The sequence below is a fragment of the Spizellomyces punctatus genome (genome assembly GCF_000182565.1).
Source record: "Spizellomyces punctatus DAOM BR117 chromosome Unknown supercont1.9, whole genome shotgun sequence".
NCBI lineage: Eukaryota > Fungi > Chytridiomycota > Chytridiomycetes > Spizellomycetales > Spizellomycetaceae > Spizellomyces > Spizellomyces punctatus.
Window position 1 is genome coordinate 658,317 of NW_015971545.1, and position 13,040 is coordinate 671,356.

The 13,040-nt window shown below is 47.9% G+C and overlaps 4 protein-coding genes and 1 non-coding gene across 6 annotated transcripts; 1 reads left to right on the plus strand and 4 right to left on the minus strand.

The window, feature by feature from the left end:
* Nucleotides 1-104: 104 nt before the first annotated feature.
* SPPG_10119 lies at nucleotides 105-186 on the minus strand. Its single transcript has one exon. It is a non-coding gene; the product is annotated as a tRNA-Asp (tRNA).
* A 992-nt stretch (nucleotides 187-1,178) lies between these two features.
* Nucleotides 1,179-2,898, minus strand: SPPG_05599 (uncharacterized protein). Its single transcript, XM_016753807.1, has 9 exons — nucleotides 2,767-2,898; nucleotides 2,628-2,705; nucleotides 2,485-2,547; nucleotides 2,311-2,420; nucleotides 1,941-2,254; nucleotides 1,735-1,879; nucleotides 1,553-1,675; nucleotides 1,443-1,493; nucleotides 1,179-1,380 (listed from the first exon to the last, which is right to left on the minus strand). The coding sequence occupies exons 1-9, from the start codon at nucleotides 2,837-2,839 to the stop codon at nucleotides 1,249-1,251; spliced, it is 1,089 nt and encodes a 362-aa protein (XP_016607392.1). The 5' UTR covers nucleotides 2,840-2,898; the 3' UTR covers nucleotides 1,179-1,248.
* Nucleotides 2,899-3,634: 736 nt separating this feature from the next.
* Nucleotides 3,635-4,674, minus strand: SPPG_05600 (uncharacterized protein). The gene is made up of 2 exons (XM_016753808.1): nucleotides 4,033-4,674; nucleotides 3,635-3,951 (listed from the first exon to the last, which is right to left on the minus strand). The coding sequence occupies exons 1-2, from the start codon at nucleotides 4,597-4,599 to the stop codon at nucleotides 3,772-3,774; spliced, it is 747 nt and encodes a 248-aa protein (XP_016607393.1). The 5' UTR covers nucleotides 4,600-4,674; the 3' UTR covers nucleotides 3,635-3,771.
* Nucleotides 4,675-4,703: 29 nt separating this feature from the next.
* Nucleotides 4,704-7,912, minus strand: SPPG_05601. Of its 2 annotated transcripts, none has more exons than XM_016753810.1 (11): nucleotides 7,836-7,912; nucleotides 7,194-7,562; nucleotides 7,063-7,132; nucleotides 6,787-7,004; nucleotides 6,639-6,730; nucleotides 6,475-6,580; nucleotides 6,051-6,413; nucleotides 5,596-5,979; nucleotides 5,503-5,535; nucleotides 5,066-5,442; nucleotides 4,704-4,997 (listed from the first exon to the last, which is right to left on the minus strand). In XM_016753810.1, exons 1-11 carry the CDS (start codon nucleotides 7,893-7,895, stop codon nucleotides 4,889-4,891), a joined length of 2,181 nt encoding a protein of 726 aa, XP_016607395.1. In that variant the 5' UTR covers nucleotides 7,896-7,912; the 3' UTR covers nucleotides 4,704-4,888. The 2 variants fall into 2 exon arrangements, with proteins under 2 accessions (XP_016607395.1, XP_016607394.1); XM_016753809.1 differs by having other exon boundaries at nucleotides 7,766-7,912.
* A 537-nt stretch (nucleotides 7,913-8,449) lies between these two features.
* On the plus strand, nucleotides 8,450-12,973 carry SPPG_05602 (oxoglutarate dehydrogenase (succinyl-transferring), E1 component). The gene is made up of 11 exons (XM_016753811.1): nucleotides 8,450-8,598; nucleotides 8,702-9,273; nucleotides 9,334-9,423; nucleotides 9,485-9,720; nucleotides 9,778-9,957; nucleotides 10,021-10,545; nucleotides 10,606-10,789; nucleotides 10,856-11,172; nucleotides 11,248-11,739; nucleotides 11,806-12,315; nucleotides 12,566-12,973. Exons 2-11 carry the CDS (start codon nucleotides 8,712-8,714, stop codon nucleotides 12,824-12,826), a joined length of 3,357 nt encoding a protein of 1,118 aa, XP_016607396.1. The 5' UTR covers nucleotides 8,450-8,598; nucleotides 8,702-8,711; the 3' UTR covers nucleotides 12,827-12,973.
* The last annotated feature ends 67 nt before the right edge of the window (nucleotides 12,974-13,040 follow it).

The window sequence follows — 13,040 nt, forward strand, 5'->3', positions numbered from 1 at the left end:
GCCAATCAGTCAGAGTCGAAAATATTCTGCGTTTGCAGTTTTCTGCTTGGTGGGAATATACATGACGGTTGCAAAAAAAATACCGACCCTCAAAGTGAGATAAACTCCCAGACGGGGAATCGAACCCCGATCTTCCCCGAACTGTCATCTGACAGGGGGAGATACTAACCATTATACTATCTGGGACTTGTAGTTGCTTGTTTCATTGGACTTTCTGTCGTTGAAGACTGGAATGGAAAGGCCATTTAGGTGTTGGAGCTCGCCTGACACATTTTGGGATGTAACTTCATGGAACGGTGCAGATAATGAAAATAGCTAGCGCAACCGTTAATATTCATGAAGCACATATGCGGCATAAATAAGGTTATTGTTGTTCCCTAGCTATGATCCAAATGGTAGTTGCTTTCCACGAAGGGAGAACCCGCGATGGTGCGAAGAAAAAGTGACCATCATAGATCCGATGGAATTAGCCCTAATAGCTATTTGGGTGATACAGTTCTCTCCGTATCCGGTTATGCCTGGTAAGCTTTTGGAGGTTGAGAACGTCGGTCCAGTATGTGTGTTGGACGAATTGACAACAATGCACAGTGCAGCAAAAGAGTAAAAATAAAATGCGCGAGTGGACTTTCTCCGCCATCCTCACATTTAAAACCTCCATGGGAGGTGCACAACGTTGCACTATTGCGTGTTTGTTGGACGATTGTTCCTTTTGGATTTATGGACTTATCATGATGTAAGGACCCTAAAAAAAGCGAAGACTTAATATCCACTCTCCAAATAGTGTTTTTTCTACCAAAATGCAAGATGGGGAATCGTCCTGTGCCTATTTGGCGCATGCGGCTTGGTGCTCCTAGTCAAATAATTCCTTCAAAGATGCGGCGAACGACAAAAGATGCAGCGTCGCTTCTGCATCGGCATACTACTATGCGACCGTTGAGCAGCAGATAAGACAAAGCGTCATGAGTGAGCTGTTCAAGGTGGGAAACCAAGTCAAAAATGAAACCAAGAAAGGAAACTGATCAGTTGTCCTGATTATTGACTTCAGTTTAACAAGTGGCGAAATTTTCGGACAGCAGAATTAGAAGATAGTGGGCATCATAAGCGATCGTATCGGCCAACTTCCGTGACAGGTAAGATCCCGGTCTAAACGTTATAGCCAAGTGGCATACACTATAAATGCGGTTTTGTGGTGAGGTGCATGGCGTGCATCCTGTTATATTTTAACGAGTCCTACTATGAAAGAGATATTTACAAGACCTTATCAATGACGCGAACCCCATTCCCACTAATAAAACTTCTAGAGGACGACGGGTGCACCCCAACAGCGGCATGGGTATACATGGATAAGCTTGTATCCGCAAAAACGACCTTCGATTTAAACTGTGTATGAATGGATGTCAATCAAGGGCAATGAAAGATTGGTAGAGTAGAGGTGACAAGACCTTTTTTCCATAGTACCGATCTTGAGCTGTGTTGTTCACAACTTTCATAACCTGTACCTCATGATTAGGAACACGCAGGGGCATATCTCCCAACCGACGAGAAACGTTACCGCAAAGGGTGTGCCTTGCTCCTTATTCAATAAAGCCCTGCCGGCCTTCACGACATCCATAATACCGGACACGTACACGGCACCCGACTCAGGATCGACAGAAATCTGCTCACCCCATATGGGCTATATGATACATGAGGATTTTTTGTCACAATAGTGGTCTCCTGGATGGACGGACGTACCACTTCGATTGTTTCGAGCAGCCGTAACCGATTGTTCTGTTTACGTTCGTAAATAAGGACATGGGGACCGGATGGGTCTACTACGTATATGCTTGTGGAAGAGGCCGCAATATCTGTTGGATAGGTGAGTCCTTCTGTTGCCACTCTGGAAGCATACGTGAATAAGTCGACGATGCATAAATAAACATCAACTAGAAGAAACCGACCTCGTCGTACCATCTTCACCCCGAAACACCACACGGCCATTTGTTCCAATTAGTGCCTGATCTGTCACATAAAAGCTTTTTTCACCAACAGCGGCGATTCCCCCAGGCCGCGTAAGACCGATCTCGTCCCATGGAATGGTTTCCAAATGAACGAATTGGGTGGTAGTCAAGGTGTGAGAGAAGATTTCGATTGTACGCTGACTAGTGAGGGTCATGAGGATGAGGGAGGAGGAGTTGGTTGGGTGAGGTGTTACGCTTATGGAGAAGGGGGGAGGGGAGTGCAATTTCGTGTTTTGAAGGGTGGGTTTGGATGTCTACTAGGTAAAATCAGTTGATGGTTGCGCAGATCACCGCATAAAGGAGAACGCACCTTCATATCAAGCACAACAATATTCGCATCCTTATTCCCAGCAGACTGTTCGTGAACTCTAGAGAACGGTGGGAACCATTTGTAGCTCCCTGGGAGGCTTTCACTACAGGCTACTTCAATGAGCACCAAACTACATTCGAAAATTGACCGTAGTTTAGCTGCGCTCAGACATACCCAAGAAAACCTGCCCAGTAGGTTGGTAAATTGCTGCTGCTCCACACCCTTTCAGAACAGGATCTTGAATACCCGTCACACCAGGATAGTTAGTCAGTGCGGTGATTGACCAAGGCCCACGAGTTTACAAGGCAGCAGCATACCATCCAACACCTTCCAACCGTCCGTTCCAACGTCTCCGAGGTTGTTTCCAACCTGGTAAATGCTGTACAATGCTCTGCCTGTATCAGAGTTTTGGACTGTCAACCTTGGCGCATTGTGTTCACTTTGTAGATCCCATACCAGTTGGGTACAAGTACGCGCTCAAAACGCCCATAATCACTCCGAGAACCGTGACAACCGCTAAGGACACCATTGTGGGCCGGGTTTTTGGGTCTGAGATGAGGAAGATGTGTTCAAAGATAGGAGGACAGCTGTGCTGACCTGCGGACAGATCATTCCGCACGTGATCAGTGTCATTCAGGGAAGCCCATATGTCCCCCTTTTTATTTAGTGTAGAGGTGACAGAAAATGGCACTAGCTACTACACCAGGGAATAAACCAGCGACAACTGGTTCGGAAAAGCCAACTAAGCTACTACTAGGCAATTATACACGCAATACGTAACGGTTGGTTCTAACCGGATAATTGCCCACCACCACACACGGTCCTTACTAGGCCTTGATCCAGAACTCTTGATGGCATTGAAGCCAGACTCTTGCATCCAGGAGCGAATCGACTGGGCAGCATCACAAGCTGGAGGATGTTCAGTGACAAGGCTTGGAGACTAAAAACTGCATGTCAGAAGATGACCCAATGACAAGAAATAAAATGATGCAATCAGTACATACCAACCAAGCTCAACTAATGTGGCAGTATAATAGCAGCTTTGTTGGTTCCGAGTGATTGTTGCTGGTTCCAGTTGGTTGTAGTCATCGGGAGGGTGAGGTCCTCGGCACCACCACATCTGCATTCTCATGGTTGACCGAGTCGCGATGAGGGTTGCGATGTGGGTTGTGATGATTGCACAGATGGTTTGAGAGTCGAGGATGGGTAAAGAGGAAAGAGGGAGCAGGTCTCTTTTATAGACCTTTGGCATGCGCCTCACCGCAGTTTAAAAAAAAAAAAACATTACATTAGCATGCCACACCGTTTTGAGCGATAGAGGGGGTGCTGATTATGCGATATGATTAACTGGATTATCCGGATAATAATGGGTCTTAGTGCCATTTTCAATCACCTCCACACTATATTCTGCCCATGTTCATACCCACCCCAAATTATTCTATTCTTACGCCGATAAAATATTCAAAAGACAGGTCCCATTTGTCCCTCATCCACCATACCGTCAATTTCCCGGCGATCCCGCGCCAGGCACGATGCATACGCCAATTGCTTCAAACTTAGTGGCCCATCATCTTGCTTATCTAGCACGGACCGGAAGACTTTGACATACCGATCAACTGTGCGTTCCAGAAACTGCTCTACCTAAAACAAAAGTAAGATGCCAGGATATTGAGACAAGATGCACGTAATAGCATACACAGACATGATGTCCACGCTACGTACCTCCTCAAAACTCTTGGCGACACTCATAAATCCATCTACATCCGCCAAAAATTGCCCTCGAGCCAACCGTCCTCGGACATTAACTTCCTGTGGCGTAGGTTGTACATCCGTTCCTAGCCCAAACGTTCTCAAATGCCAGTCCCGATGCTTGGACCAAACTTCCGGATTAGGTGCGGTGTTGTTGGACAGCGACATTATCGTTTTTAGTATTGACGTTTTGGACGATGTCCGGACCAGTTCAAGGGTTACTTCGCGGTCAATACATGTTTGCGATCCTGCCAAGAGAAGGACGTAGGATGTGAGGGCACCTGTGGTGATATAAGTAATTTCGGTACCGAGTTTGCGGTTTTGGTCTGGAACGAGGACTTCACTGTCGACAACGAGGTTGGCGCTAGCGGTGGTTGGAGTGGGCGGTGGGTCTCCACCTATTGGGACGACAACTCCCAGTGCATCTTGGTCGTAACGTGTGTGTTGAATTCGGGCGAAGCCTTGGGAAGCAGTTATCCGGAACCGGTCGGTCGTCATAAAGCGCCGATAGGGCGTTTTCAGTGTCAAGTTAAACTCCATAGTGGGCACGTTGGTTAGTAGTCTACTCCCAACTGAGCCGAGTTTTCTGCCGCTAATTGCACTGGGTACGTGAATAAAAGCAGAAGGCCAACGTTGAAAGGGGCCTCTGAGACTACTATGATTAGTATTAGGTAAGCTGATCATGCACATGTCAGACATCAGGCTTATTAGCCAGCATGGGCTACAGACTCAACTATTATCAGCGGCCGTGCACTTCAGCATTTACTTGCTTCCTCCGTTGTCATGACCTCTACATTCACGAGTGCCCTTATTTACTTAACCGTCCTATCTATTTTATCCCTATAAACTCTACCAAAAATTCAGCTATAGCCTCAAAACCAAATCTCTCAGCTTCCACACCGTCTAAAGCGTGTCCATTATCGGGATATGTCATTACCCTACCATGGTACTTTAGCGATCAACTGCAGATCGGTGTAAAAACAGCAGCAACCGGTAAATCACATACCTAATATCAACTCCGCCTCGCCCTTTCAGGTAGTAGTACCAGTTCATTCCCTCGTAAGGTGGTACACGCCGATCATTCTCTCCTAGCATAAGGAGCGAAGGCGTTTTAACATGCTGTGCAACAGAGATAGGAGATTTGGGCCAAATCTTCGAATAGATTTCCGGAGTTGTAAGTGGCGGCTGGGCCAGGTTGTAGGTAATACCCGCTTCAGCCAAGGACCAGTCAGGAATGTCAGACTGGGCAAGATTGGAGCCCATGTTGATGACCGGATTGCGAAGGACACATGCTTTGTAGTAGTCAGGATATTTCCCTATGAGCCAGGCGCTGACGAAACCCCCGTGAGAACCGCCCCATATTGCTACACGATCTGCGTCAACCTTTTTTCCAAGAAATTAAGTTCTATAACATAGCAAAGTCGTACAAACGCGCAGACTCACCTCTCCAGACGTCCGAACTTGTTCGGCAACAAACTACCGGCCAAGAACAAAGTAAATAAGGATCCATGCATAGGGTGTATCCTCCGAACCCACCTGCGTATCTTCAACCTCCATGTCACCGACTCTACCAACCAGGCAATCGACGCCATCCTTCCCAAACCCAATACTGCCACGATAATTCACTAGAATGATTCCAATCCCCAGTTGCACCAAACAGTAGTTGTAGATGCTGAATTCACTTGTGAACGCTCCATGCGGACCGCCGTGGGGATAGACAAGGAGGGGCGGTTTCTCACCCTTGACAACTGTTTTCGACTGTGTCGAACTTGGGAGCAGCAGTATGGCCTCCAAGATGGGAGATCTAGAATCGTACGTGATGGTACGCCAGATGAGTGGCTCAACTGGTGGGGAAGGACTGTGCGCCAGGTGCAGTGTGATGGATGCCGAGGTTGCCGTGAATTGCAACCTTCCGATGTGCTAGACACACGCCAAGAACATTAGAATAGGGTTTTCTGTTACAACATCGCGATGTTGCTCAGGGCACTCACCACTTCATGTGGTGTCCCTGGATCGCTTCTGACGGCGACAACCCAATTCTCCTTCACGCCTAGTAACGTCCAAGATCCGGTTTCCACGTTTGGGCACAGGTCGATTACCTTTCCCGTTGACGCATGCACCGCAATAACGGTTTTCCGGCTTCTCCAATTGGTGTGGGTAATGATCCACTGTGCATCTCCTGTCCCCACAACCGCGTCTGGCGCAAATCGGTCGACGAACAAACCCGGAAAGTCGGTGGGTTCCGGCTTCTCTACTTCAGGAAGCACAATCCTCCTCGACTTATCAGCGAATGAATACGATATTAATTCCCCACAGGGAAAGTGAGGACCACCGATCGGGTTAGAAATGTAGAACTACATTGCTATACGTCAATAATCCCGCATGAATCCCTGGCATAACAGGCAGTTCACATACCAGTGTTTTACGTGCACTGTCAAAGCGAGGCGACCGAGCAGATTCGTCCTCAGCACTAATGCGGATGAGGTTTTCGCCTTTAATGCCTGTTTGATAGATTCCGCTCCTGTGTTGATTGCTCAGGTCAGCCTTGTGCAATATTGCGGCAAGCCAAAAATACGTACAATCGATTAGGACAAAACAGTATTCCATATTGTCTGGGATGCGTTTTCACCCCCCAGAAGATCAGACTGTCATCGTTCGGACCAAATAGGACCTAAATTTGAGCAATGTCAATAACTCATCGATTTCGGGCACATTTATGGAGCTCACCTGTCCAACAGCCAAATCCTCTTGATCCTTCACCACAGTAATTTCTTCTGTGTCCAGGTTACATAAGACAATTGCCGGCGCTGCTTTCTTGGTGAACTTTTCCCCCCAGTCTGGCTTGAATTTGAACTTGTCGGGACCTTTAAGGTCTGGAAGTTTTCTCTCCGCGACATAAGCGACGGTAGATTCCGTAGAAGAGAGTGCAATGGAGCCGAAAGTGTCTGCAGCAACCTTGGCTTAGATACGAAAATGACCCTTTTGAGTGACATATAACATTACCGTCAGTGTAAAAGTCTCCGTGTTTCTCGGTTACTTCGATGCTTTTCACGATTCTCCCCGACTGCCAGATCTTTTGATACAATTATCAATGTACGGCAGAACCTGAATGATTCTCACGCAATAGTGTGTACCTGAACGAACCGTCTCTTCCCATTGTTCCCCTTTTCCTTATCAGGTACGCTCTTCAATACTACCCATCGTTTCCCATCTTTCATCCCAATCAAAAGATCTGTGCCGTCTGCAACTTCACTACTGAATCCTTCTTGAATGTTCTTGCCATCGTCGGTGACGGCAAGCTCTGTAAAGAGCCTTGTTCGCGTGTTGCGGTCGAGATCTCTGACTGTAGACACAAGGAGAACGCGTGCTCCACCTTCGTTCGGAAAGATATGAGAGGCAGAAAACGACGGGAGAGTGGCTGTAGACTTGTAGAGAGACAAGATGGGCGACGAGTTGTTTGATGTCTCCCCCATTGTGAAGGCAACTAATTCTGATAACTCAAGCTTTATTGTAATTAAAACCAGTTTAGTAAGATTTCAGCGAAAAGATCGGAGAGAGAAAGGTTGAGGGTATCCTCTCAGCGCCTGTGAAAAGTCAGATGGCAGTCCATAACAGCCCATCGTTAGTGCCATGGCTGGGCACCTCTTTAACTTTACAGGCTCGGGGAGCGATGCAGTCGCGACTGAATTCAAGCAAATCGCATTACCTTTGCTGCCCTCAAGACATACCCTCAACCTCGTTCCCTCGTTGAACGTCAATAGTCATCCAATACTTACAGTTGGTGTTAATCCCGAATTATCATGTCCTCTCCAGGAGGGCGAAAGTACGCAACGCATGAGTCATGCAGCTCACGTAATCCTATCCGATCACTGGTGTTACAACGGCAGAATAATTCTAGAATTATGACATCGAAAAGACTTAACACCCAGGCAGGCTATCCTTGTACGCACACTGGGCAAGATGAAAATGTATTATAGATAAATAGCGGGGTATAGGTCTTTGTTACCGTAATCGTACGCTAAATTCTGGGCATCTGAATACATGACCGTGAACAAGGAGCTGTTGCTGCTAAGGGTAATGACGATTGTTGCTGCATGGTGGGATCCAATGCTTGGATATTCATGTCTAAAGTGATGAGTTCAACTGTGCTATGCAATGTGATGCGATGCCGTGTATCTTGAACGAAGCGATATCTCAATGCAATGCGACGCAAACAATACAAATAAAGCGCAGACAAGGAGCAGTTGAAAATCTCTTGCGGCCCGTTGCCACACGTTTTTTCTGTTCTGCCGAATGCTGTCCAATTGTGGAAATACATGGCGTATTGTTGTCATGGCAACATTATGACTCCACACATTCATGGCTTCGATAATGGGATTTTGAGGGTCGGATTTCTCCCATATACATACGGCAAAACGCTTCTTTTTTTTGGCATCTCATCTAGCACTATAGCCCACGCTCTTCCCCTGAACGACGAGGAAGGCACTAGAGCACATACGAGTCTGTTAGCAAGAGGCATTTTGGCCATATTTCAGATAGGTAAGACATTGACAAATGGACCGAACTACGACTGTGAACTGCTCTTTTGTCACGCGTAGTTCATAGCAAAACGATGCATCTCACCACTGGTGCATCTTTCCAGATTCACAGCCATGTTGCAATCGCGACTGGCACAAAGATCGATAAGGACGGCAGCTCGAAGCGCTTTCGCGGCTTGCTGCCGTTCTACCGTCTACGCTGCTTCCGCAACAGTACCACGTCGCGTTCTCTCTTCGGCGGTCCCAAGCAAGGCACAACCATCAACGTCAGAAGGATTTTTGAACGGTTCTGCCGGGTCTTACATTGAGGAGATGTATAGCGCGTGGCTCAAAGACCCAAAATCCGTGCATCTGTCGTGGCAGGTCTACTTTAGAAACCTGGCTGCCGACGGAAAGCAACCCGCATTCATGCCCCCACCTACCATAATTCCTTCTGCCGAGCTAGAGGGATACGTTGGTGACTCTGCATTGTCCGCAGGTGACAAAATCCCCGCTGGAGAAATTATGGATCACATGAAGGTGCAGCTCCTTGTTCGCGCATACCAAGTTCGTGGGCACCACTTGGCGAAGCTGGATCCATTGGAAATTACTGGGTCTGATGAAAGCAACGCGCCTGAGTTGAGCCACAAGCATTACGGATTTGAGGACGCTGATCTGGATCGCAAATTTTATCTAGGTAAGAAAACTGACAACGAACTTCATATCGTCTTTCTGTGCCTTAATATCTTCTGATTAGGATCGGGAATTCTGCCTGCATTCCTGGCCCAGGAAGGGGAGAAGTCTATGACTCTGCGTGAAATCATCGGCCGCTTGAAACAAACATATTGTAAGTGTGCACCACTGCTCGTATTGCCTTCAACCTGCATTAATTCGGAATCTCCTGTAAGGCGGATCCATCGGCATAGAGTATGGTCACATTCCCGATCGCCAGCAATGTGACTGGCTCCGCCAGCGGTTCGAAGTTCCCACAAAGTACAACTACACAAAAGAACAAAAGATGATGATTTTGGACCGGCTCATGTGGTCAGATCACTTTGAACGATTTGTGGCTACAAAATACCCCACCGAGAAGCGGTTCGGTTTGGAAGGTTGTGAGAGTTTAATTCCTGGAATGAAGTCTTTGGTAAGCGGTCAACAGTTTTGCGCATTCCAAAGACGTATATTGAATGCCATATCGTAGATCGATCGGTCAGTAGACCATGGCGTCAACTCCGTTGTGATGGGTATGCCTCACCGTGGGCGACTGAACGTGTTGTCGAACGTTGTCCGCAAACCGAATGAATCGATTTTTGCCGAGTTCTCGCATAGTGCAGAAGACACTGTCGAGGGTTCCGGTGATGTGAAATACCATTTGGGAATGGTAAATTTGCTTTGCGCGTTTGTCGCGAATCCTCAATCGTCGCATCTGATCATTGTCATTTAGAACTACATGCGTCCGACGCCATCCGGCAAAATGGTGCACTTGTCTTTGGCTGCCAACCCGTCCCACTTGGAGGCAGTGAACCCGGTTGTGGAAGGAAAGGTTCGTGCCATCCAGTTTTACCAAAACGACGAAAAAGACCACGGGAAAGCCATGGCCGTCCTCCTGCACGGTGACGCCGCCTTTGCAGCCCAGGGCGTAGTGTACGAGACCCTGGGTATGGCTGATCTTCCTGCCTACACCACCGGAGGTACCATCCACGTTATTGTCAACAACCAAGTCGGTTTCACCACCGATCCTCGTTTCGCTCGGTCTACTCCCTACTGTTCCGATGTTGCCAAAACAGTCAATGCGCCCATCTTGCATGTGAATGGTGACGATGTCGAGGCAGTGGTGTATGCTATGGAGCTGGCTTCGGAGTGGCGTGCAAAATGGAAGAAGGACGTGGTTGTCGATATTGTATGTTACCGTCGTCACGGTCACAACGAGATTGATCAGCCTAGCTTCACCCAGCCTTTGATGTATCAGGTATGATTGTCCTCTCAGCAGCTCGTCAATTGTCTCCCGTTGACATTGTAAGTTACGTAGCGTATTGCTGGCATGACACCTGTCTTGGACAAGTACATTCAGCAGTTGTTGGCCGAAGGCTCTGTCACTCAAGAAGAAGTGGATGAGATGAAGAAGCGCGTGTGGGGAATCCTCGAAGAGAACTATGTTGCCAGCCGTGATTACAAAGCTAGCTCTAAGGAGTGGCAGTCAAGTACCTGGACTGGTATGTCGGAGTAGCAACTTTCTTAAACGTGTCATCCAAGATATTTAAAAATTATGGTCCTTCAAGGTTTCAAGGCACCGGCTGAGCTTGCCGCAGAGACAGTCCCCGCTCAGAAGACCGGAATCGACCTCGACCTTTTGCGATACATAGGAGTGGCCGCGGCCAGCTATCCGTCTGACTTCACCGTCCATTCCAACTTGGGTAAGATTTTGCGGCAAAGAGAGAAGAGCGTCAAAGAAGGTAAGGGCATCGACTGGGCTACGGCCGAGTCTATGGCCTTTGGAACGTTGCTTGCGGAAGGGAAGCATGTGCGCCTTAGTGGACAAGATGTGGAACGTGGAACCTTTTCCCAGCGGCATGCGTTATTGAACGATCAAAAGACGGTTAGTTTGCCTGTTTTTTCCAATTTTGTTACCGATGAGCAGGTGATATTGACCGTTGTGACTTGTTCCCTCCAGGAAGCTACGTATGTACCCCTTAACCACCTTGTTGCTGGTGACCTTGTCTCTAGCCAAAACACCTTCACCGTTTGCAACTCCTCATTGTCGGAGTTTGGCTGTCTCGGCTTCGAGCTCGGTTATTCTATGACCAGTCCACATCAATTGGTGTTGTGGGAAGCTCAATTCGGCGACTTTGCGAACAACGCCCAATGTATTATTGACCAATTTATTGTGTCTGGAGAGCAAAAGTGGTTACAACGTACTGGATTAACCCTTTTGCTGCCTCACGGATATGATGGACAAGGCCCAGAACATTCGTCTGCTCGTATGGAGCGTTTCCTGCAACTGGCTGATGAGGATCCTTACAGTATGCCTGATCGTGAGGGAACGGATCGTGGCAGTTATGCCCGCCAACATCAAGACTGTAACATTCAGGTTGTTTACCCTACTGTGCCGTCAAACTATTTCCATGCATTGCGCCGCCAAGTGCATCGCGAGTTCCGCAAGCCGGTGAGTTAACAACGTGAGGTTTTTAAAAACTCCTTTAATCCAAGGTCTAATTTTGTTCGATATTAGCTGATTGTATTTGAATCGAAAGCTCTCCTTCGTCACCCGCTTGCCAAGTCAAGCATCGAAGAAATGGGCGCCAACACCCAATTCCAAAGGGTCATCCCTGAGGTACTCCACGAAAACCCCTTCTCCGACCTTCAAATTGCTGGACCTGGCGGTTTGTGGGCCGGTAACAATGCAGACCCACGCCTTCCATACGCCCTGAGTGCGGAAAGCGATTTTCAACTCGCTCCTCCCAACGAGATCAAAACCGTTATTTTCTGTTCCGGACAAGTCTACTACCTCCTCTACCGCGCCCGTGCACTCAACAACCTCCGCAATGTTGCCATCGTGCGATTGGAGCAGCTGACACCATTCCCCTTCTGGGAGGTGAAGGCGATCGTTGATCACTATGGAGCTAGTTTGGAGGAGATTGTGTGGGCACAGGAGGAAAGTTTCAACTCGGGGGCATGGTCATTCGTTGAGCCAAGAATGGATACGGCCATTCGGGAGACGGATTGGTTCAAGAGTGGAAAGGTACGTAACTTGTGTGCCCCTTTCGACCTTCTTCTGAAGGGTTTTGAACGTGCGTTTCTTTTTGGGGGTAATTGTACTGATTCAGGTTCCTCCTCTCTCTTCATCCCCTTCTTCCCCGAATACCTCACATTCAACTGTGTCATTTATATCTCGTATCATTCAACACATCGCATCAACATCTGAATCGACTGCGAATCCATCTCCACAACATTCTGCCGAACAACGTACAAAACAATCCACATCAACAAAGGGTGCGGAATGGGGAGCCCGTTTTGACTCCCAACGTGTCGCTGGTGGCCTCGACAATGGCCGTAAGGGAGGAAAGGGTGTCTCTGTCCGTGGTGGGCGCCTGGTTAGATATGCCGGTCGCGACATCTCCGCTGCACCCGCTACAGGATTGAAGAAGCAACACGTATTCGAAGAGAAAATGCTAGTTTCCGAAGCATTGTTAGGGGGCAAATTGGTCAAGCCTGCATCAGTCGAGCAAGGCATTCCCAAATTTTATGAATAGGCGGCTGGATCAGTGTGATTGGTGGGAATAGAGCTGTGCATGGTAATGGGGCTGTCTGTGGTGTTCTTTTTTATCTATTGGATGAGGATGGGAGGACAAGAGGTGGACAAGATTATCGTTTTTTTCAAAGAGCAGACGTAAACAAGATCTCATGTTTTTGTATTATCTTTCTGGTTCAAGTCGTATTGCGTGAATATTGCTGTTGCCATGGCAG

Excerpts from the sequence above, each read along its gene's own strand:
- SPPG_05599 (XM_016753807.1), bottom strand. The coding sequence starts at position 2,839 with ATGGTGTCCTTAGCGGTTGTCACGGTTCTCGGAGTGATTATGGGCGTT. Across the intron at positions 2,706-2,766 it reads CGCGTACTTGTACCCAACTG|GCAGAGCATTGTACAGCATT; the intron begins GTATGGGATCTA and ends ACTCTGATACAG. Across the intron at positions 1,494-1,552 it reads AGCAAGGCACACCCTTTGCG|GTTATGAAAGTTGTGAACAA; the intron begins GTAACGTTTCTC and ends CATGAGGTACAG.
- SPPG_05600 (XM_016753808.1), bottom strand. The coding sequence starts at position 4,599 with ATGGAGTTTAACTTGACACTGAAAACGCCCTATCGGCGCTTTATGACG. Across the intron at positions 3,952-4,032 it reads TCGCCAAGAGTTTTGAGGAG|GTAGAGCAGTTTCTGGAACG; the intron begins GTACGTAGCGTG and ends CTTTTGTTTTAG.
- SPPG_05601 (XM_016753810.1), bottom strand. The coding sequence starts at position 7,895 with ATGCGTTGCGTACTTTCGCCCTCCTGGAGAGGACATGATAATTCGGGA. Across the intron at positions 7,133-7,193 it reads GGAAGAGACGGTTCGTTCAG|ATCTGGCAGTCGGGGAGAAT; the intron begins GTACACACTATT and ends TTGTATCAAAAG. Across the intron at positions 5,536-5,595 it reads TGGAGGTTGAAGATACGCAG|TTTGTTGCCGAACAAGTTCG; the intron begins GTGGGTTCGGAG and ends CTTGGCCGGTAG.
- SPPG_05602 (XM_016753811.1), top strand. The coding sequence starts at position 8,712 with ATGTTGCAATCGCGACTGGCACAAAGATCGATAAGGACGGCAGCTCGA. Across the intron at positions 9,274-9,333 it reads GGATCGCAAATTTTATCTAG|GATCGGGAATTCTGCCTGCA; the intron begins GTAAGAAAACTG and ends TCTTCTGATTAG. Across the intron at positions 9,721-9,777 it reads TTCCTGGAATGAAGTCTTTG|ATCGATCGGTCAGTAGACCA; the intron begins GTAAGCGGTCAA and ends GCCATATCGTAG.